The 25,403-nt window shown below is 37.2% G+C and overlaps 1 protein-coding gene across 1 annotated transcript in view; it reads right to left on the bottom strand.

Moving 5' to 3' along the window:
- Window positions 1–25,403, bottom strand: part of MEIKIN (meiotic kinetochore factor) — an 83,268-nt gene that overhangs the window by 13,098 nt on the left and 44,767 nt on the right. Inside the window, exon 9 of the mRNA XM_073221620.1 lies at window positions 2,578–2,701. Within this exon, the coding sequence (XP_073077721.1) occupies window positions 2,578–2,701 (124 nt within the window). The remainder of the gene's footprint in view (window positions 1–2,577; window positions 2,702–25,403) is intronic.

The following is a 25,403-nucleotide window of genomic DNA, read 5'->3' as shown; positions in this document are numbered from 1 at the left end:
AGCAGGCACATGAAGAGATGTTCCACATCACTAGTCATCAGGGAAATGCAAATTAAAACCATAATATCATCTCACACCTGTTAGAATGGCCACTATCCAAAAGACAAGAAATAACAAGTGTTGGAGAGGATGTGGAGAAAAGGAAACCCTTGTGAACTGTTGGTGGGAATGTCAATTGGTGTAGCCACTGTGGAAAACAGTATGAAGGTTCCGCAAAAAACAAAAAATAGAAATACCATTTGACCCAGTAATTTCACTTCTAGGAATTTACCTGAAAACAAAATTGCTGATTGGAAAAGAAATATGCACCCCTATGTTTATTGCTGCGTTATTTACAATAGCCAAGATATGGAAGCAACCAAAGTGTCTATCAATAGATGAATGGATAAAGAAGATGTGGTACATATACACAATGGAATATTATTTAGCCATAAAAAGAAAGAAATCCTGACATTTGTGACAACATGGATGGACCTAGAGGGTATTACAGTAAGTGAAATAAGCCAGGTGGAGAACAACAAATCAAATACCATATGATTTCATTTATTTGTGGAATACAAAAACAAAACAAAATGAACAAAATAGCAGTAGACTCATGGACAGTAAGAAGTGACTGGTGGTTACCATGGAGGGGTTGAGGTGGGTGGGCGGGGGTGTAATGGGTATAAAAGAGCACAAAAATTCTCAATCATAATATAGGTTAGTCACGGGGATGGTAGTACAGCATAGGGAATATAATCAATATATCTTTGTCAATATAGTATCTTTGTATGTTGAGAGATAGTAACTACACTTTTTGGGGTGAGCATTTAATACTGTAGATAACTTTCAAATCACTATACTATATACCTGAAGCCAATATAATATGGTATATCAACTAAATTTCTTTTTTTTTCAGCTTGAGTAACAGAAATTTATTGAGAATTCCCTGGATGGGAGTTACTGCCTCCCAATGTCAAGGGAGGAACCAATACTGCAGGAAATCACTGAGAAATCATACACATCAACTACATTTCAATAAGAAAAAGGACTTTGCATCCTCTTCTGGAGAGAAAGCACATTTTTGTTGTATGTAGAACAATTGTACTATGTTAGGCAAATGTGTGAATTTGTTATTGCTTTTATTAGGAGATCAAATATGGTTTAAGGTGATGTATATGAATGTATAGTTACATGGTGTGGACTGTGATGGTTAGTTGTATGTGTTAACTTGGCTAGGTTATATTGCCCAGTTAAATTAAATACTAGTCTTGGCATTGCTGTGAAGGTATTTTGTAGATGTGATTAATATCTATAATAATTGACTTCAAGTAAAGATTATCCTTGAGGATGTGGGTGGGCCTCATCCAATCAGTTGAAAGGCCTAAAGAGCAAAACTGAGGTTTTGCTGAGGAAAAAGAAATTTCTTCCCAAGGACCCCATTACCAGCTGCCACCCAAGAGTTTGCAGCCTTGCCCTACAGTTTTCATCCAGTCAGTACAACTGCATAATTCCTTGAAACAAATCTCTTTACATATATACACACACACACACACACGTATACATATACATATATGTGTATATATGCATCCTACTAGTTCCCTTTCTTTTGTAGAACCCTGAATGATATAGTATCTACTATTAACTACTGTTACACTGATGATATCACAGATATAGAAAGAAGTTTATTATGTAGCCTCTGTCCTTGAAAACTTCATGACATAAGGAATATGAAGAGTCAGCACTGTAAACTATGTCAGGTAGTAGTATATTGTTGAGTGTTAAATGAGTAGCCTTGAATTAAAGGAACTCATCAAAAAAGAAAAAGATCTCTGTGGACTTAGGGAATGCTCAGGGCAGGCTCTGTGGAGGAAATGCAAACAAGGATCAAGAGCAAACAGCTTGGTTGGACTGAAGTTATACATAATCTTTTAAATTTCAACTGCCTCATTGCCTGCTTACTCACAAAAGGTTCCCAAGCTCCACTGAGTAATTAGACATTCTGCCTGATATGCAGTGAGAGAAATACAGAAAAACTAAACTTGGGGTTTAGTTAGAAGCCTTGAAGGATTGAATTTTTCTCTATCACTTGGTAACAATAGAATCCTGGACAAATTGCATACTACTTTAAGCCTCAGAGTCTTAATATATAAAATGAGGATAACAGAACACATCCTGTCTATCATAAAGTCACAGTAAGAAAGAAATGAGGTATAATAAGGTACTTAGTTCAGTGCCTTTCCCAGAGGAAGTGCTCAACCAAAGTTAGTGAATGGAAAAATATCTCCACATCTTTAAAAAGAGTGCTACTAAAAATGAAACCCAACAACACTAAATTTCAAAATATAAGAGGAAGTATCCTAGATAAATATATTTTGAATCAATGACATAAGTTAATTTTTTAAAAGAAGTTTTTAACTTCCAAAAAGTTTTTTATCAGGTTCTACAACCTGACTAAACTCTTCATAATTTTACCATTTCCACTTAGTACATGAACTCTCAAAATATATTACTGAATTTCCTATGTACATAAGTATTTACAATGAAAAAATGTCTTATATCTTCCAAAAATTAGGTTCTCTATTCATAGTACAGTACCTTGAGGAATATCTTTAGGAGGAGAATATTTCTTCTTTTTTAAAGTAATACCTTTACTTTTTACTTTTCTAGTTCCTGGTGATGCTCTAATAATACAACATATTTCTGAAGAATTTGAAGGGACCTAAAAAAAAGAAAAGCAGATATTGTACAATTTTTCCAGATACTATATTTATATGTTATTTGATATCAAAGGCAAATAGTCTCAATATATTTCATAGATATTAACAACAGAGAGCATTTATGAAATGTTTACTCCACTCCAGACACTAATTAGTTTTAAAACATTTGCTTATTTAATACTCACAAGAACCAGACAAGGCAGATTATCCCCATTTGTAAACTTAGTTTCTGAGAGGCAGGGTAATTTATTTAGGGCCAGAGGAAAAAGTATGGTAGAATTGAGATACAAGCACTCCAAAGTGGAAAAGTTCACATGATTTACTGAATTAAAACACAAATTTAAATTTAAGTCTGAGTCAAACACTAGATTTCCCAACTCAGTTAATTTTGACAGTTTCCCATCAGACACTCATAGAAGAAATACCACTGTTTCAAAAGTGATATACCTTGTTTCTTAGAACTCAGAAGTAAAAATATGTATTTATTAAAAGCTCCACACATTTTAAATAAAACCTATAGAGAAACGTCTTCTACTAGAGAATTCTTATCCTTTGTGGTAGACATCTGCTATTTTCCTACTCAGCATTCACTTTTCATACTCTGGTACGGAATCATACCAGTTTTCTTGGGAGAATCTATTAATTCTATGAGCCTGCACACCACCCCTTTCTTATGGATCACGAGGAACTGATAATATTTCTGAGCACCAAGATAGCCATAAGACCCAGCCTAGCCAACCAACATATTTGATACCCCTGGACACAGTGACTGCTAGCTCGGACACTGTAAATGGGCCAGCAGGAAGAAAGGAATGCTGAACCTGAGATTCTGGCACTAAGCCAAAATCCTTACAGGGGATAAAATGGCCTCCTAAATTGATACCCAATCATAGTTATAAGTGTTGCAGTAGAAACAAATATAAATCCTCTTAGGAGTATGGGATCTCCAATTTAGGCCCATAGGATTCTTATCAAATCAGAGCAAGAAATTAAATGATCAGGGTCAGAGTTGTTGTCATGATTCAGCTCAGAACAGTTCCAAGCAGAAACAATGGACAAAATACATTTTACCTCCTCTATAATTTCATTATTACAATAATAAAGGAAGTACCAGACTCATGAGACATCAACCTACCAGGTGTAAGACTGTACAGGAATGTCAATAATGCATTTAAGCTCCCAGAACATCAGATATTAGAATTGCCAAATCAGAACAGAATAACAATTCATGAAATGATTAAAGAACTGACAACTGAAATCTTAACGATGAGCAATCAACAAGTGATTATCAGGGATGAAAAGCAGATCTGAGAAAGAAACACCTATAAATTCTTGAAATGAAAAATAAAATTGTTGAAATAAAAAATTCAATAGAAGGCTTAAGTAGCAAAGTATAGACAGCTGAAGAGAGAACCACAGAAGATATTATCCAGACAACAAAAATAAAGTGAAAAATATTAAATAGAGGCAGAAAGATATGGATAGAAACAGGCCTAACATATACTAATTACCATGTCAGAAAGAATAAACAGATAATAGCTGAAAAATTTCCCAACTGATGAGAGACATGAGTCTACAGGTTCAGGAAGCCTAAGATCTCAAGCAAAATTAGAATTAAAAAAGAACAGCAAACAAAACTACTAATCCATTATATACACATTCCAGTGAAATCATAGCATACCCAAGATAAGGGGAACTTAAGCCAAAAAGAAAAGATACAGTAGTCCCAAGACCAGCCTCATGCTCTATGATTGCTAGAAGGAATCACAGGATTCAGAAAAGCTACTGTACTCACAATTAGGGTTTATGATAGCAAAAGGACACAGATTAAATCAACAAAGGGAAAAGACACATAGGGTGGGGTCCAGGAGAAGGCACATGAAGCTGAATCCAGGAGGACAAGCTTCCCCTTGTTCTCTCCCAGTTAAGTCAGATGGATGGTATTTAATTCTGCATGTGTAAAGTGTTGCCAACCAGGGAAGCTCAGTAAATCTTTTCCCAGATTCCAGTCCCCCAGAGGTCAAATTGATACAAGGTGGCCCAAAACCTCAAGCATCAAAAACAAGTGTTTACCATAAATCATGTTGTTAGCATAAACTATCTGGAATGGCTCAAGTCTTAAATAAACACTCTAATTAGCATACTCCAGAGGGTCAGAGGTCATCTTCCACAAGATAGTCCTGGCAACCAGGAGAATCTGCAGGTATGCTGAATTAACCATTTTCTGGATATACTTAGTTTACAAGGAAGTGAAAATTAGGCTAACAGAAGAGTTGCAATAGCAGCATGGAAGTCGGAAGACAGTGGAATGATACCTAAAGAGTAGAGAGAAAAATGGCTGTCAACACAGTAGTAAGTACCAATAGATGCAGGAAAAAAAAATTAATAAAAATCATATTCACAATATAGCAAACTAGAAATAGCCACGTTCTCAAACTAATAAAGGATGTTGGTGGTCCTGAGTATTGTTTTTCAAAGATTTTGGAGGTTTATTTTTGAAGATGTACTTTGTGTTGCCCTTGTAGTTCACTAAGGCCATGTAACTTTTTCTGGCCAATGAATTTTGAGCAGAAGTAATGAATATCACTTCCAGGCTGGAATGTTTCATTGCCAGTGTAAGAGGTTTCTCTTTTTCATTGGCATAGTTTCTCTTTTTCATTGGCATAGTTTCTAGCAACATTCAAAATGGTAGCTGCTCTGTCAGCTATAATGAGTAGACCTTCAGTCAACCCAATGAATGTATAACATGAATAAAAACTGAACCTTTATTGTTTTATCTGCTAAATTTTTTGATTTCTTTGTTACTACAGCTTATTCCACTTAGTACAAGTTATTTATAAAATGATTTAAACAAGTTTAATCTTAACAGGTAAACTTTGAAAACAATTTCCCTTAAGATTCCAAAGAAGAAATATGTTGTACTGGAGGTCTTATCCAGGACAAAAAGATACAATTCACATAGAAGAAACAAAATTGTTATTACCCACAGATAATAGATTGTCTACACAGAGAATCCAAAAGAATCTACAGACACATATTAGAATTAATAAGATTTAGCAGTGTTCTGGCTATACACAAATATATACAAATCAAGTGTATTTCAACAGCTACATTAACAAAAAGTTAGAAAATATAATTTATAAAAAGATGTAATTCATAATAGCATCCAATAATATAAGTATTTAGGAATATGTCTAACAAAAAAATGCAAGAGCATTCTGGTTAAAATGATAAAACTCTTTTTTAGAAAATATTACACCTAAATGAATGAGGAGATATAACATTATCCTGAGGTTTGTGTTTTTATTTTCTAGAAGTAACATCTTTACTGAAAAAAGGATTTACTAAAAAAGAAAAAGAAAAGTAGAGGAATGAATGACACAAAGCTCAGGATAATAGTTACCTATGAGAGAGAGTAAATGGAATCAAAGTGAGGCCCATTGGTTTTTTGGGGGAGATGGTATTTGTAATGTTCTATTTCATTGTTTGCATGGTGGGCACCAGGGTGTTCATCTATTTTTCTTCTTTAAATAATGCATACTCTCTTTTATATGAATGATGTACTTCTATAAAGAGAAAGCAGTCAGATTCCCAGGTCTACTCTCCCACTTCTTGTAACTGCTCTCCCACCTCAAGCAAAAGACTGGAGAATTTTTCTGTGAAAAGGGGTACAACAGATGGTTTTCTCTATGAAGTACTTCTGACAGTTGAAGGGGAAGGTGTTGTTCTAAAAATAAGTAATGCTGTGACTCCCAGCCCAAAGAGGCCTTTATCTTCCAGGCAAGAGATTAAAAGATTCTGTTCCCAGCAGCCCAGAAGCAATAATCTGATGTTGCTAATACAAGTAAAAGGCTCAGCCATACAATGAACTTCATAATTGACATGGCCTAACTAGGAGCAAGAGGGTCCAATCAGCTTTTTAGATCCACAATCTTAAATATGAGTAGATAGTAGAGTAATTAGTACAACAGATAGAGACAGGAAGGAAAGAAGGGAGGAAGGGAGGGAGGAAGGAAGGGGAAGGGAAGAAAGAAAAGAAGGGTGGGCCTTGGAGAAATAGAGACTACAGTAGTAAAAGAAGACATCAAGACTAACTAACTACAATTAGAAGATCTGGCAGCCAAGAAACAAACGTGATTTAGTAAAAGGGCACCCAGAGATAGGAGCTCTTGTACATTAAAAAATATTATAGCATCAATGTAGAATCATCAGTATAAGATTTCAAAGATAAAATTGAGAGAATCTTTCAGAGAGTAGAAAAGATTAAAGAAATTTTTTAAAGAATAAGATGATGAGTGCAACTGTGTAGGGAGTACACTGTTTAAATAATAGATATTCCAGAAAAAGGAGAGAAAAAAAGTAGAGATTATCAATGAAATAATTAGAAAAAATTTCCCAGAACCAAAGTGCATATGTTAACAGATTAAAAGAATCTAGCACATACATAGAAAAAGACCCATACCAAGACACATCTTCATGAAATTTAAGAACACTGAGGATAAGGAAAGGATCCTCTAGCTTCCAGAGAAAAAGTTGGTCATTAATAAAAGCAAGGAATCACTATGCTTCTCAAATCCACACTGTAAGTTATTCCTATAATAAAGTTATAATAAATAAAGCTGGAAAAATTCTAAAGAATATCATTTCCAACCAGCAATTCTCTAACTAGCTTAAACTATTGTTCTTATATATAGGAAAGGAATAAAAACATTTCAGTCATTAAAGGTCTTAAATAATTTCTATAATCATGTTTGATAGAATCCGGACCTGAATACCACCTTTTAAATAAACCCTCCCACCTTCTCAGAGAGAACTAGGTGTTATCTTACCTAGGCTACAAGCATTCTCCAGAGGACACGTCAGCAAACCACAAGGCCACCTTTCCCCTGACCCCTCCCCTCAAAGAGCCCGCCAAAGCCCTGGCCATAAAAAGCCTCTTGACCTGTTAGAGACTCTCTTTCCTTTGTTCTCCTGGCCAGGACAGAGGGGCCACTCTCAGGTTCAGCAATAAACCTGCTTAGACGGTTGAGTTCGCATCCCCTCTTCTTTCAGTGTCACTTTCTCAGGAATTCGATGGATGTTTAGCTTCACCAAAATAAGGCAGAAAGAGAAAGCTATGGGATAGGAGAAACAGGAGATCCAAACCAAAAGAAAAGCAAAGTGCATTTCCAAGATGATACTGTAGGTAGATCCCAGGGTGACAACTATTCACTGGACATTAGAAGTCAGAAGACTCCAGGAGAGACTTTTATAGAGAACTAAATTCATAAAAAAATTTGATACAACTGATGATCTAGAGAGGCCATATGGATCACTGGTGAAGAGCCTAGGATTCATTAATCAGAAAAAATAAGAGAACAAGTGTTTTGGGTTGAATTTTGTCCTCCCAACAAAAGACATGTTGAAGTCCTAACCCTCAGGACTTGTGAATACTTTATGTGGAAATAGGGTATTTGCAGATTTACTCGTTAACATGAGGTCATTAGGGAGGGTCTTAGTCTAATATGACTGGTATTCTTACAAAAGGAGGAAAATTTGGACACAAAGACACACAAGGAGACTTGGGCCATATGAAGACAGAGACATGGACACAGAGGGAAGAGAGCCATATAATTACAGGCAGAGACTGGAGTTGTGCTGACACAAGTCAAGAATGCCTGGTGCTAACAGAAGGTAGAAAAGGCAAGAAACATTCCTCCCAATCAGAGGGAGGCTTCAGAGAGAACACAATCTTATTACACCTCAATTTCAGACTTCCAGAACTAGAACTCTAAGAGAATAAATCTCTGTTGCTTTTTTTAAGAACGACGTAGCTTGTGGTACTTTGTTACTGTAGCTCTAAGAAACTAATACAAGTAAACAAGATAATTATTATTGTTTTTTTTTTGAGAGGGCATCTCTCATATTTATTGATCAAATGGTTGTTAACAACAACAAAATTCTGTATAGGGGAGTCAATGCTCAATGAACAATCATTAAACCACACCAAGCCTAATTTTCATCAGTCTCCAATCTTCTGAAGCATAACGAACAAGTTCTTACATGGAGAACAAATTCTTACATAGTGAATAAGTTACATGGTGAACAGTACAAGGGCAGTCATCACAGAAACTTTCGGTTTTGATCACGCATTATCAACTATAAACAATCAGTTCAAATATGAATATTTGTTTGATTTTTATACTTGATTTATATGTGGATACCACATTTCTCTCTTTATTATTATTTTTAATAAAATGCTGAAGTGGTAGGTACATGCAAGATAAAGGTAGAAAACATAGTTTAGCATTGTAAAAGAGCAAATGTAGATGATCAGGTGTGTGCCTGTAGACTATGTGTTAATCCAAGCTAGACAAAGGCAATAAAGCATCCACGGATGCAGAAGATTTCTCTCAGAACAGGGGGGTGAGGTTCTAAGCCTCACCTCTGTTGATCCCCAATTTCTCACCCGATGGCACCCCTGCGACTGTGCCTGTCTTAGGTTGTTCTTCCCTTGAGGAATCTTACCCGTCTCTGGCTAACCAGTCATCTTCCGGGGCCATACAGGGAGATGTAAAGTTGGTAAGTGAGAGAGAAGCCATATTGTTTGAAAAGGTTAGCTTTTTACTTCTTTGCATATTTATGCCCTGTGGCTTCTATGTCCAGCATTTGTCTTGAGGTATCTTTACCACTTGGAGGAATTATAATACTCAGTAAATTCTATATGAGGCACAAATTCTATTTAAGGGTTGTAATTAGGAAGGAAGAAGAAAAGCTATAGAAGTAGCAGGCGGAAGAAAACATGGGAAGATTGATTATTTCTTTGACATATATTCTTGTAGAGTAACTTCAGCATGTACAGGTTTTAAACTACTAATTAAATTGCGCACACACATTAACATAATAGTAGTACAGTTACATAACCAAAGCAGACCTATAATTACCAGCCATCTCCAGTGAAACCAAGAAAACCAGTTAGGCACCTTAGGCATTTGTGAAAACTTATCTATGATATGGTGGATATTGTCCAACTGAACTTGAACAGTCTGAGAGAAATCAGACAAATTAAAACAACCCATTCCTGGGGACTGTTCACATCCCATATGTTCTTTTAACAGTAGATAGTCTGTAGTTGTAAGATTTTGGAGCATTACAACTTGCACTTCTCCTAATTCTTGGTTGAGTTCCAACAGTATAAATCCAGTCAAATTTGTTGTTTTACTGTATGCACAGGCCAGCTTAGATATCTCCTTCTTCATTCCAATGGCAAGTCCAGGAACTGGTGGGATGAATGCAGCTACAGCTGTAGCAGCGCCTGGATCTTTGTTGAGGTTTTTTTGATGATCATCTTCTGGTATGAGTCTTCCAGAGAGTGCTGATGTTGGAAGTTCTTCTTCATATCGTATCTTAGTTCATTTTCTGGGTAGCCAAATTAGGCTTTGATCCTCTGTATAAACACAAAAAGACCCTTTGCCTACACTTTGATATGCCCTTTATACCATTGTGTAGAACTCATTGGAGGTCACCACACAGAAACTGCTTTTTTTTTTTCTTAAGAGAAAGGAATATTATCAGAAAAATGTACTTCCATAGCCGATCATCAGACACCCTTTCAGTGATCAAAATTAAGGATATTTAAAGCATGCATTAATCGTTGATTTACAGTCAGTTTTATTCTATCATGGAGTACTCCCCCTTTTCTTTCTTTTTTTTTGTTATCATTAATCTACAATTACATGAAGAATATTATGTTTACTAGGCTCTCCCCTATACCAGGTCCCCCCCACAAACCCCTTTACAGTCACTGTCCATCAGCATAGCATAATGTTGTAGAATCACTACTTGGCTTCTCTGTGTTGTACAGCCCTCCCCTTTCTCCCACCCCCCCATGCATGCTAATCTTAATATCCCCCTTCTTCTTCGCCCCCCTTATCCCTCCCTACCCACCCATCCTCCCCAGTCCCTTTCCCTTTGGTACCTGTTAGTCCATTCTTGGGTTCTGTGATTCTGCTGCTGTTTTGTTCCTTCAGTTTTTCCTTTGTTCTTATACTCCACAGATGAGTGAAATCATTTGGTATTTCTCTTTCTCCGCTTGGCTTATTTCACTGAGCATAATACCCACCAGCTCCATCCATGTTGCTGCCAATTGTAGGATTTGCCCTTTTCTTATGGCTGAGTAGTATTCCATTCTGTATATATACCACATCTTCTTTATCCATTCATCTATTGATGGACATTTAGGTTGCTTCCAATTCTTGGCTATTGTAAATAGTGCTGTGATAAACAAAGGGGTGCATCTGTCTTTCTCAAAATTGATTGCTGTGTTCTTAGGGTAAATTCGTAGGAGTGGAATTCCTGGGTCAAATTGTAAGTCTGTTTTGAGCATTTTGATGTACCTCCTTACTGCTTTCCCCAATGGTTGAACTAATTTACATTCCCACCAGCAGTGTAGGAGGGTTCCCCTTTCTCCACAGCCTCGCCAACATTTGTTGTTGTTTGTCTTTTGGATGGCAGCCATCCTTACTGGTGTGAGGTGATACCTCATTGTAGTTTTAATTTGCATTTCTCTGATAATTAGCGATGTGGAGCATCTTTTCATGTGTCTCTTGGCCATCTGTATTTCTTTTTTGGAGAACTGTCTGTTCAGTTCCTATGCCCATTTTTTAATTGGGTTATTTGTTTTTTGTTTGTTGAGGCGTGTGAGCTCTTTATATATTCTGGACGTCAAGCCTTTATCGGATCTGTCATTTTCAAATATATTCTCCCATACTGTAGGGTTCCTTTTTGTTCTATTGATGGTGTCTTTCGCTGTACAGAAGCTTTTCAGCTTAATATGGTTCCACTTGTTCATTTTTGCTGCTGTTTTCCTTGTCCGGGGAGATATGTTCAAGAAGAGGTCACTCATGTTTATGTCTAAGAGGTTTTTGCCTATGTTTTTTTCCAAGAGTTTAATGGTTTCATGACTTACATTCAGGTCTTTGATCCATTTTGAGTTTACTTTTGTATATGGGGTTAGACAATAGGCCAGTTTCATTCTCCTACATGTAGCTGTCCAGTTTTGCCAGCACCATCTGTTGAAGAGACTGTCATTTTGCCATTGTATGTCCATGGCTCCTTTATCAAATAAATAATTGACCATATATGTCTGGGTTAATGTCTGGATTCTCTAGTCTGTTCCATTGGTCTATGGCTCTGTTCTTGTGCCAGTACCAAATTGTCTTGATTACTATGGCTTTATAGTATAGCTTGAAGTTGGGGAGTGAGATCTCCCCTACTTTATTCTTCTTTCTCAGGATTGCTTTGCCTATTCAGGGTCTTTGGTGTTTCCATATGAATTTTTGAATTATTTGTTCCAGTTCATTGAAGAATGTTGCTGGTAGTTTCATAGGGATTGCATCAAATCTGCATATTGCTTTGGGCAGGATGGCCATTTTGACGATATTAATTCCTCCTAGCCATGAGCATGGATGAGTTTCCATTTGTTAGTGTCCCCTATAATTTCTCTTAAGAGTGACTTGTAGTTGTCAGAATATTAGTCTTTCACTTCTTTGGTTAGGTTTATTCCTAGGTATTTTATTCTTTTTGATGCAATGGTGAATGGAATTGTTTTCCTGATTCCTCTTTCTGTTGGTTCATTGTTAGCGTATAGGAAAGCCACAGATTTCTGTGTGTTAATTTTGTATCCTGCAACTTTGCTATATTCCAATATCAGTTCTAGTAGTTTTGGGGTGGAGTCTTTAGGGTTTTTTATGTACAGTATCATGTCATCTGCAAATAGTGACAGTTTAACTTCTTCTTTACCAATCTGGATTCCTTGTATTTTTTTTGTTTTGTCTGATTGCCGTGGCTAGGACCTCCAGTACTATGTTAAATAACAGTGGGGAGAGTGGGCATCCGTGTCTTGTTCCCGATCTCAGAGGAAAATCTTTCAGCTTCTCGCTGTTCAATATAATGTTGGCTGTGGGTGTATCATAAATGGACTTTATTATGTTGAGGTACTTGCCCTCTATTCCCATTTTGCTGAGAGTTTTTATCATGAATGGATGTTGAACTTTGTCAAATGCTTTTTCAGCCTCTATAGAGATGATCATGTGGTTTTTGTCTTTCTTTTTGTTAATGTGGTGGATGATGTTGATGGACTTTCGAGTGTTGTACCATCCTTGCATCCCTGGGATGAATCCCACTTGGTCATGGTGTACTATCCTTTTGATGTATTTTTGAATTCGATTTGCTAATATTTTGTTGAGTATTTTTGCATCTATGTTCATCAGGGATATTGGTCTGTAGTTTTCTTTTTTGGTGGGGTCTTTGCCTGGTTTTGGTATTAGGGTGATCTTGGCTTCATAGAATGAGTTTGGGAGTATCCCCTCCTCTTCTATCTTTTGGAAAACTTTAAGGAGAATGGGTATTATGTCTTCCCTGTATGTCTGATAAAATTGTGAGGTGAATCCATCTGGCCCGGGGGTTTTGTTCTTTGGTGGTTTTTTGATTACCGCTTCAATTTCGTTGCTGGTAATTGGTTTGTTTAGATTTTCTGTTTCTTTCTGGGTCAGTCTTGGAAGGTTGTATTTTTCTAGGAAGTTGTCCATTTCTCCTAGGTTTCCCAGCTTGTTAGCATATAGGTTTTCATAGTACTCTCTAATAATTCTTTGTATTTCTGTGGGGTCCGTCGTGATTTTTCCTTTCTTGTTTCTGATTTTGTTGATTTGTTTTGACTCTCTTTTCCTCTTAATAAGTCTGGCTAGAGGCTTATCTTTTTGTTTATTTTCTCGAAGAACCAGCTCTTGGTTTCATTGATTTTTGCTATTGTTTTATTCTTCTCAATTTTATTTATTTCTTCTCTGATCTTTATTATGTCCCTCCTTCTGCTGACCTTAGGCCTCATTTGTTCTTCTTTTTCCAATTTCGATATTTGTGACATTAGACCATTCATTTGGGATTGTTCTTCCTTTTTTAAATATGCCTCGATTGCTATATACTTTCCTCTTAAGACTGCTTTTGCTGTGTCCCACAGTAGTTGGGGCTTTGTGTTGTTGTTGTCATTTGTTTCCATATATTGCTGGATCTCCATTTTGATTTGGTCATTGACCCATTGATTATTTAGGAGCGTGTTGTTAAGCCTCCATGTGTTTGTGAGCCTTTTTGCTTTCTTTGTACAATTTATTTCTAGTTTTATGCCTTTGAGGTCTGAAAAGTTGGTTGGTAGGATTTCAATCTTTTGGAATTTACTGAGGCTCTTTTTGTGGCCTAGTATGTGGTCTATTCTGGAGAATGTTCCATGTGCATTTGAGAAGAACGTGTATCCTGTTGCTTTTGGATGTAGAGTTCTGTAGATGTCTATTAGGTCCATCTATTCTAGTGTGTTGTTCAGTGCCTCTATGTACTTACTTATTTTCTGTCTGGTGGATCTGTCCTTTGAAGTGAGTGGTGTGTTGAAGTCTCCTAGAATGAATGCATTGCATTCTATTTCCTCCTTTAGTTCTGTTAGTATTTGTTTCACATATGTTGGTGCTCCTGTATTGGGTGCATATATATTTATAATGGTTATATCCTCTTGTTGGACTGAGCCCTTTATCATTATGTAATGTCCTTCTTTATCTTTTGTTACTTTCTTTATTTTGAAATCTGTTTTATCTTATACCAGAATTGCAACACCTGCTTTCTTCTCTCTTTTGTTTGCATGAAATATCTTTTTCCATCCCTTGACTTTAAGTCTGTGCATGTCTTTGGGTTTGAGGTGAGTCTCTTGTAAGCAGCATATGGATGGATCTTGCTTTTTTTCCCATTCTATTACTCTGTGTCTTTTGATTGGTGCATTCAGTCCATTTACATTTAGGGTGATTATTGAATGGTATGTACTAATTGCCATTGCAGGCTATAAGTTTGTGGTTACCAAAGGTTCAGGGTTAGCTTCTTTACTATCTTACTGTCTAACTTAACTCACTTGTTGAGCTATTATAAACACGGTCGGATGATTCTTTATTTTTCTCCCTTCTTATTCCTTCTCCTCCCTTCTTCATATGTTGGGTGTTTTGTTCTGTGCTCTTTTTAGGAGTGCTCCCATCTAGAGCAGTCCCTGTAGGATGCCCTGTAGAGGTGGTTTGTGGGAGGCTAATTCCATCAACTTTTGCTTGTCTGGGAATTGTTTAATCCCTCCTTCATATTTAAATGATATTCGTGCTGGATACAGTAGTCTTGGTTCAAGGCCCTCCTGTTTCATTGCATTAAGTATATCATGCCATTCTGTTCTGGCCTGTAGTGTTTCTGTTGAGAAGTCTGATGATAGCCTGATGGGTTTTCCTTTGTAGGTAACCTTTTTTTTCTCTCTGGCTGCCTTTAATACTTTGTCCTTGTCTTTGATCTTTGCCATTTTAATTATTATGTGTCTTGGTGTTGCCCTCCTTGGATCCCTTGTCATGGGAGTTCTGTGTATCTCTGTGGTCTGAGAGGCCATTTCTTCCCCTAGTTTGGGGAAGTTTTCAGCAATTATTTCTTCAAAGACACTTTCTATCCCTTTTTCTCTCTCTTCTTCTTCTGGTACCCCTATAATGCGGATATTGTTCCGTTTCGATAGGTCACTCAGCTCTCTTAGAATTCTTTCATTCCTGGAGATCCTTTTATCTCTCTCTGCATCAACTTCTCTGCATTCCTGTTCTCTGTTTTCTAGTTCATTAATGATCTCTTGCATCTCGTCCATTCTGTTCTGAAGTCCTTCCAGAGCTTGTTTTATTTCTGTATTCTCCTTCCTTAGTTCTTGCATATTTCTCTGCAAGTCCATCAGCATGGTTATGACTTTTGTTTTGAATTCTTTTTCAGGAAGACTGGTTAAATCTATCTCCCCAGGTTCCTTCTCAGGGGAAGATGCAGCAGATGCCAAAGCTGTCTGGGTTAGTCTTGTCTGGACCCTATTTTTTTGCTTTTTCATGTTGATAGATTCTATTGACTGTCAGCTGGGGGGGGGGCAACCTTTCACTTGCTACTGGCCTTTCTTTACTGGGACAACTGCGACCCCTAGTGGCTTGTGTTGTGTAATTGCATGTAGACTGGGTCTTTGTGTCTTGCCCGGCCGGTATGGAGGAAGCTCCCTTTCTGAGGGCAGGGCCTGCCTTAGGCTGCTTCTCTGCTTTCGCAGCACCCAGAGGGGTAATGGACGGGGGGCTATTTGGCTGTTTACCTCCATGAGGGGTCTCAAAGTTGTTGCCCAGGGGGTTAGTGCACCCGGTTTTCCCTGTAATTTCCAGCCACTGGGCTGTGACCTGTGTTGTTTCCATCCAGCTGTTACATCCCTGTCCCTTTAATACTTTCAAAAAACACTCGCTTTTCTTTGTCACAGGGGCATCAGCTTCCTAACCCGCTCAGAGGTCTTGCTGCCCTGTTTCCCCAGTCTCCAGCCCTCCATGCATGCACTGTGTCTGCGCTCTGGTGCGGGTGGCTGGGCCTGAGTGTTTAGCAGTCCTGGGCTCCCTCCCCGCTCCTACACCTCTCCTCCCACCGGGAGCTGGGGGGAGGCATGCTCAGGTTCCGCCAGGCCGGGGGTTGTATCTTACCTCTTTCACCAGGCACTGGGCTCTCACATGTGTGGATGTAGTCTGGCTGTTGTCCTGTGTCTTCTGGTCTCTCTTTTAGGATTAGTTGTATTTGTTGTATTTTTAAAAATATATATGTTTTTGGGAGGAGATTCCCACTGTCCTACTCACGCCGCCATGTTGGCTCCGCCCCCAACAAGATAATTATTTACTCAAGAAAAAAACACAGGGAAAAGTTGTCATAGTTTACTATATTCCATAAAAAGGTAGAATATTCATTTTAGGATTTATGAAACTACACTGAGAAAAACCCATTAAATCTCAGTCTCATAAAACTTCCATTTTCAGAGTGCAAAAAAGAGAAAAAAAAGGAAGATCTCTTCTCACTTATCCACCCTCTGACTGACTCCAGGGCTGACCTGACGTTCAGCTGAGGTTCTCATCACTAGCAGTTGTTTACAGTCTGAGGTTGATGTGATTGCGCCAACATCCATTTTGACAGATCAGTGTCTGTACTTCTGCCTGAAACATTAAATATTTTGAAGATCAACCCTTTCTTAACTCAAACATTTAATGCTTTTCCAGAATGAAAAGCCTCTTTATAGGCAGGCGCTTTGAAGTTAATTTCCAGTATTTTGAAGGAAACACTTTGGAAGCTCTTCTAAAACACAGAGAAAAAGAACTGAAGGATGCAAACAATGAGAGAGAAGATAGATCACTACAGAAAATACAAAGAAAGAGTATTTGTATTGATCAGAGAATAAATGAAATTAAGTAATAATAAGAGATATACTAGAAAATTTTCAGCTAAAAAAGAAATTGTGCAAGAGGACTGAAAGGCCTCAACATATTCTTTAAGCTCTCCATCACGCTTTCTATCCTTCTGGTATTACTGAGATCTAATTGCCATACAACACTATATATGTTTAGGTGTGCAGCATAATGACTTGACATACATATATATTGTAAAAGAAATTACCACAATTAGTTTAGTTAACACTATCACCTCATATATTTAGAAGGAAATTCTTTTTTCCTTGTGATGAGAACTTTTAGGATCTACTTTCAAATATACCATAGGGTATTGTTCCCTTCTCTTTACTTTAATAAAAAAGAATTACATTCAAATATAATATCAAAAAAGGGATATTTTCTGCTTCTTAATGACAAGGTAGAAAAATAAACAAGTTATCTGGAAAGGAACAAAAATAAGTCTGGTCTAATAGTTTCTCTTTTCAACACTAAACACACAGAAAAATAATTAGAGCAAACTTTGAAAGCTATTGTTTTGTCTGCTCAGCAAGTTTCTCATTTTCTCATCCTCTTTTTGGTCATAACCCTTGTTCCCTAACTACAGAAGTGGGCAAATGACTGAGGACTGGCCAATTGTGGTATGACATTTCCCTGGCAATGAAGATTGGTACAAGAGGCAGACACGCGACCCAAGTAAAGCTAACTGGAGTTCTTATCCAAGCCTGAAATACACGGAGAAAGAAATCTCCCCACTCTAATCCAGGCTATGATGAGGTAGACCACAGGAGAATGGTGGAAGCTTGTTTCCAGTAGGTGCCCAAGAAAATGAAGCCAACCCAAGGCAAGTTGAGATTAAATAACAAACAAAAAACACCTAGAAACTTCTCACAAGAACCAAGTGAGTGTCTGGACTCAACACTTTCCTTATCATTTCTATGAGTCAATAAATCTACCTTCCACCCTTTTGCTTTTTGGCTTAGGTTACTTGAGTTGAGTTTCTGTGTTTGTAACCAAAGAAATCTGTAAAATATAATGATAAAACAATGTCCACTAAATTATTAGAAGAAAAGATTAATTAGATTATTAGAAGAAAAGGTTTGTAACTTAAGATTTTTACATTCATCTTTCACTTGTTCAGACAAGAAAAGATTTTCAAATAATAAAAGCTCTACAAATGTATTACTGCAGTCTTCACGAAAATCTTGCCTTCAGACACACCTTGTGTCTGAGTTTATTATTCTTGTGTCTGAATTCATTAAGAAATAAATGAACTAAGAACTCAAAAAATAGAGGGTCATGAGGTAAGATAATTGGTGTTCAATACTGAGACAAACAATGATACATATTAGTAATCGTAAATCTGGCTACAAAACTGAATGCAAAGGTTTTGCTTAGTAAGGAAAGGTACATTAAAATCATCATTTTAAATTGGTGGGACTCAGATAATACTGTTTTCTCCTGACAATGAACAAATATAAGGTATAGGATACTTTTGGGAAGTTTAAAGATGAAGCTTTTGGACCACGTACATGTATATTAAAGAAGAATGAAACCACATGTACATATACAATGGGATGTAATTCAGCCATAAAAAGAAGGAAAAGAAAATCCTACCATTTGTGACATGGGTGGACCTTGAAGGCATCATGTTAAGTGAAATCAGTGAGACAGAGAAAGACAAATACTGTCTGATCTCACTCATATGCAGAATCTAGAACAATCAAACTCAGAAACAGAACAGAATGATGGTTGCCAGGGGCTGAGGGGTGGGTGAAATGGGGAGATGTCGGTCAAAGTATACAAACTTTCAGATATCAGATGAGTAAATCCTGGGGATCTAAGGTACAGCTTGATGACTAAAGTTAACATACTGTGTTGAATACTCAAAAGCTGTTGTGCGAGGAGGGCGTTAGTGTTTTCACACGACAACTAAATGAGGTAAAGGATGTGTCGACTAACCTTACTGTGGAGGCAGGAGGGATGGGAGAAAGACCATGTGAGGACATAACAAAACGGGGCAGAGAAATCTCAGATTAATTAAAAATAAATCACCTTAATCTTAGACTTTCAGCCTCAAAAAATTGTGAGAAAGTAGATTTGTTGTTTAAACTAACTAAACAAAACAAAATGAAAACATAAACTAGCCTTACAAAATATACTGCAAATATATTTTTAAACTAACCTTACAAAAAATATATTGTGGTTAACAATGTATTTATGTATCAAATCACATTGCACACCTTAAATTTACAGTGTTTGACATCAATTATAGTTCAACAGAACCAAAAAAGAAAACCCGAGGTAAAGTTAGCATTGTTCTTTCCAAAACATCCCAGAAAAGCTCCAAACTTAGAATTAATGGTATCAACAAACTGAACAGCAGCAGGCTATGGGGGTGAGCCCCAAGATAATGAAGAATCTGTATGAGAACATGCCAACCAGTCAAGCACCCGCCCTCCCACAGGGTCCCTGTCACTGCAGCTCTGGCCTCCTAGCTTCCCCCTCAACCCAAATTCCTCTCTAATGCACCGATCTCAAAGTTTAGTTATTTAGTACCTTCTTCTTTGTTTTGTCATATCCACATATCAGTCATACTATTAATAAATATTTTTCTTAAATTGACCAACTTATTCCTTAATTTTAAAAGGAAACTATTTTAGATCCCTCATATAATGGAACAATGCAGTATTTTCCCTATGACTGGCTTATTTCATTGACCATAATGGCCTCTGGGTACACCCATGTTGTCTGTATTTCAGAGTTTCCTTCTTTTCTAAAGGCTGACTAACTTTCACTATATACCACAATTTGTTATCCATTCATCTGTTGATGGGACATTTAGGTTGTTTCTACATTTTGACTATTGTGAATAGTGGTACAGTGAATCAAGAGAGTGCTAGTACCTCTTCAAGATCCGGATTTCATTTCTTTTGAATTAATACCCAGAGTGGGATTGCTAGATCATACAGAAGTTTTTAATTACTTGAGGAACCCCCACACTGTTTTCCATAGCAGCTGCACATTTCTGTAATTCCCCCAACAGTGTACAAAGGCTCTGTTTCTCCATAACCTCGCCAAAATTTGTTTTTTTTTATTTTATAATAACAAAGAACAGAATTATGGTTGCTAGGGGCTGAAGGGAGGGGAAAATGAGGAATTACCAATCAACAGCAATAAAATGTCAGTTATGCAAAATGAGTAAGTTCTAGAGATCTGCTGTACAACATTACATATGCAGATAACAATAGTATATTATACCCTTAAAAATCTGTTAAGAGGGCAAATCTCTTAAATATTCTTATCAAAATAAAACTAAAATAATGTATAAATAGGTAGATAGATAGCAACTACCATTTTCATGACTGGAAAATAATTATTATTTGTCATAAATACAAGGTAACTCTCAAAACAAATACAATAAAAACAAAAATCTGAGTTTTTTAAGTTGTGGGATATACATTTTATTGAATTATATTGACTATTATTAGATCAAATTTGACTTTAGATGACAAATTTAAAAGAAAGGCTTTTTTTTAAAAAAGAGTTCCTGGGTGGTGACCAATGAGTTCTGCACAATGGTATAAAGGGCATATCACAGTGTGGGCAAAGGGTCTGTTTGTGTTTATACAGAGGATCAAAGCCTAATTTGGCTACCCAGAAAATGAACTAAGATATGATATGAAGAAGAACTTCCAACATCAGCACTGTCTGGAAGAGTCATACCAGAAGATGATCATCAAAAAATCTCAACAAAGATCCAGGCAATGCTGCAGTTGTAGCTGCATTCATCCCACCGGTTCCTGGACTTACCATTGGAATGAAGAAGGAGATATCTAAGCTGGCCTGTGCATACAGCAAAACAACAAATTTGACTGGATCTATACTGTTGGAACTCAACCAAGAATTAGGAGAAGTGCAAGTTGTAGCGCTCCAAAATCTTACAACTACAGACTATTTACTGTTAAAAGAACATATGGGATGTGAACAGTCCCCAGGAATGAGTTGTTTTAATTTGTCTGATTTCTCTCAGACTGTTCAAGTACATTTGGACAATATCCATTATATCATAGACAAATTTTCACAAATGCCTAGGGTGCCTAACTGGTTTTCTTGGCTTCACTGGAGATGGCTGGTAATTATAGATCTGCTTTGGTTATGTAACTGTATTCCTATTATGTTACTGTGTGTGCACAATTTAATTAGTAGTTTAAAACCTGTACATGCTTAAGTTACTCTACAAGAAGATATGTCAAAGAAATATTCAATCTTCCCATGTTTTCTCCCACCTGCTACCTCTATAGCTTTTCTTCTTCCTTCCTAATTACAACCCTTAAATAGAATTCGTGCCTCATATCGAATTCACTGAGTATCATAATTCTTCCAAGTGGTAAAGATACCTCAAGACAAATGCTAGGCATAGAAGCCACAGGGCATAAATATACAAAGAAGTAAAAAGCTAACCTTTTCAAACAATATGGCTTCTCTCTCACTTACCAACTTTACATTTCCCTGTATGGCCCCGGAAGACGACTGGTTAGCCAGAGACGGGTAAGATTCCTCAAGGGAAGAACAACCTAAGACAGGCACAGTCGCAGGGGGGCCATCAGGTGAGAAATTGGGGATCAACAGAGGTGAGGCTTAGAACCTCACCCCCCCTGTTCTGAGAGAAATCTTCTGCATCCATGGATGTTTTATTGCCCTTGTCTAGCTTGGATTAACACATAGTCTACAGGCACACACCTGATCATCTACATTTGCTCTTTTACAATGCTAAACTATGTTTTCTACCTTTATCTTGCATGTACCTACCACTTCAGCATTTTATTAAAAATAATAAAGAGAGAAATGTGGTATCCACATATAAATCAAGTATAAAAATCAAACGAATATTCATATTTGAACTGATTGTTTATAGTTCATAATGCGTGATCAAAACCGAAAGTTTTTGTGATGACTGCCCTTGTACTGTTCACCATGTAAGAACTTATTCACTATGTAAGAATTTGTTCTCCATGTAAGAACTTGTTCATTATGCTTCAGAAGATTGGAGACTGACAAGAATTAGGCTTGGGGTGGATTAATGATTGTTCATTGAGCATTGACTCTCCTATACAGAATTTTATTGTTGTTAACAACCATTTGATCAATAAATATGAGAGATGCCCTCTCAAAAAAAAAAAAAGAAAGGCTTTTTTTAAGTTACTAAATTTTAAAAGTCTAACAAAATCATAATGATAAAAATTGAAAACATGGCAAATTGACTAAATTTTTCTCATCATCCAGCCTCACCTTCAGTCGTCACTCCAGTCATAACAGCATTCCCTCAGGCCCTTTAGTGTTCATATCCATCCCACCACAGGGCTTTACTTCCAGGTCATCTTGAAACATCCATCCTAATTTCTCTTGTCTAGATAACACTTACCAAAAAAATGTAAGGTCAACTGCTAGCTCCTTAGGAAAGCTTCCTGTTGCCTCCTCACCTAGGCCAGAGCCCCTCTCACAGGCTCTTACACTTACATGTACCTCTCCTTGTCACCCTCTCAGAGGTGTAACACATGTTTCCTCTCGTGTGCCTTCCCACCAGACAGAAAGGAGATCTCCTACACTTGCTTACTGTGTGAACTCAAGCACAGTGTCTGGCACAGAAATGCTCAATGTATATTTATGGTATTTACACAAATGAGTTGAAAACATATATCCACCAAAAACCTGCATGTGGATATTTATAGCGGCTTTATTCATAATTGTCAACTCTTGGAAGAAAACAAGATGTGCTTCAGTAGATGAATGGATAAATTGTGATACACCCAGGTAATGGGATATTATTCAGGACTAAAAAGAAATGTGTTATTAAGCCATAAAAAGACATGGAGGATCCATTCATGATAAACATTCTCAACGAAATGGGTATACAGTGCAAATACCTCAATATAATAAAGGCCATATATGATAAACCCACAGCCAACATTATACTTAACAGCGAGAAGCTGAAAGCTTTTCCTTTAAGATCAGGAATAAGACAAGGATGCCCACTCTCCCCACTTTTATTCAACATAGTTCTGGAGGCCCTAGCCATGGCAATCAGACAAAACAAAGAAATACAAGGAATCCAGACTGGCAAGGAAGAAGTTAAACTGTTCCTGTTTGCAGATGACATGATATTGTACATAAAAAAACCTGAAGAATCCACTCCAAAACTATTATATCTAATATCTGAATTCAGCAAAGTTGCCTGAAACAAAATTAATACTCAGAAATCTGTGGCATTCCTATACACTAATGATGAACTAGTAAAGAGAGAAATGAGGAAAACAATCCCATTCACAATTGCATCAAAAAGAATAAAATACCTAGGAATACACCTAACCAAGGAAGTGAAAGACCTATACTTTGAAAACTACAAGACACTCATGACAGAAATTAAAGAAGATACCAATAAATGGAAACACATCCTGTGCTTATGGACAGGAAGAATTAATATTGTCAAAATGGCCATCCTGCCTAAAGCAATCTACAGATTCAACGCAATCCTTATCAAAACACCAATAGCATTCTTCAACGAACTAGAGAAAATCGTTCTAAAATTCATGTGGAACCACAAAAGACCCTGAACAGCCAAAGCAATCCTGAGAAGGAAGAATAAAGCAGGGGGGATTATGCTCCCCGACTTCAAGCTCTACTACAAAGCCACAGTAATCCAGACAATTTGGTACTGGCACAAGAGCAGACCCATATACCAATGGAACAGACTAGAAAGCCCAGATATAAAAACAAGCAAATATGGTCAATTGATACACGATAAAGGAGCCATGCATATACAGTGTGGAAATGACAGACTCTTCAAAAACTGGTGTAGCCAAAACTGCAGTTATATGCAAGAGAATGAAACTGGATTATTGTCTACCCTGTACACAGAAGTAAACTCAAAATGGATCAAAGACCTGAATGTAAGTCATGAAACCATAAAACTCTTAGAAGAAAACATAGGCTAAAATCTCTTGAATATAATCATAAGCAACTTTTTCCTGAACGCATCTCCATGGGCAAGGGAAACAAAATAAAATATTAACAAATGGGACTACCTCATGCTAAAAAGCTTCTGTACAGCAAAGGACACTATCAGCAGAACAAAAAGGTATCCTACAGTATGGGAGAATATATTCGTGAATGAAATATCTGACAAGGAGTTAACATCCAAAATATATAAAGAACTAACATGCCTCAACACCCAAAATGCAAATAACCCTATTAAAAAATGGGCAGAGGATATGAAGAGACAATTCTCCAAAGACGAAATTCAGGTGGCCAACAGGTACATGAAAAGATGCTCCACATCGCTAATTATCAGGGAAATGCAAATTAAAATCACAATGAGATATCACCTCACACCAGTTAGGATGGCCACCATCCAAAAGACAAACAACAACAAATGGTGGCAAGGATGCGGAGAAAGGAGAACCCTCCTACACTGCTGGTGGGAATGTAAACTAGTTCAAACATTGTGGAAAGCAGTATGGAGGTTCCTCAAAAGGCTCAAAATAGAAATACCATTTGAACCAGGAATCCCACTTCTAGGAATTTACCCTAAGAATGCAGCAGCCCAATTTGAAAAAGATATATACACCCCTATGTTTATCACAGCACTATTTACAGTAGCCAAGAAATGGAAGCAACCTAAGTGTCCATCAGAATATGAATGGATAAACAAGCTGTGGTACATATACACAATGGAATACTATTCAACCATAAGAAGAAAACCATCCTATCATTTGCAACAACATGGATGGAGGTAGAGGGTATTATGCTCAGTGAAATAAGCCAGGCAGAGAAAGACAAGTATCAAATGATTTCACTTATCTGTGAAGTATAAGAGCAAAGAATGAACTGAAGGAACAAAATAGCAGCAGACTCACAGAACCCACTAATGGACTAACAGTTACCAAGGGGAGAGGGACTTGGAGGATGGGTGGGAAGGGAGGGATAAGGGGGAAAAGGGGGCATTATGATAAGCACACATGTTGTGGTGCGGGGGTCTCAGGGAGGTCAGTGCAACACAGAGAAGACAAGTAGTGATTCTGTAGCATCTTACTATTCTGATGGACAGTGACTGTAATGGGGTATGTGGTGGGGACTTGATAATGTGGGCAGTGTAGTAACCATCATGTCGTCCATGTAACTGTACATTAGTGAAACCAAAAAAAACCCACAAAAAGACATGGAGAAAATTTAAATGACTATTACGAAGTGAAAGAGCCAACCTGAAAAAGTTGTGTACTGTCTGATTCCAGCTATATGACCTTCTGGAAAAGGAAAACTATGGAGATAATAAAAAGATCAGTGGTTGCCAGGTGTGGGGAAGGGGAGACGAATGGGTAGAGCAAAAAGGATTTTTAGGGAAGCAAAAATATTCTGTATGATATTAAAATGATGGAGTTATTATACCTTT

The sequence above is a fragment of the Manis javanica genome, chromosome 14 (assembly GCF_040802235.1).
Source record: "Manis javanica isolate MJ-LG chromosome 14, MJ_LKY, whole genome shotgun sequence".
Lineage (NCBI taxonomy): Eukaryota > Metazoa > Chordata > Mammalia > Pholidota > Manidae > Manis > Manis javanica.
The sequence above is the reverse complement of the archived record's forward strand: the minus strand, read 5'-3'. Positions and strand labels throughout refer to the sequence as shown.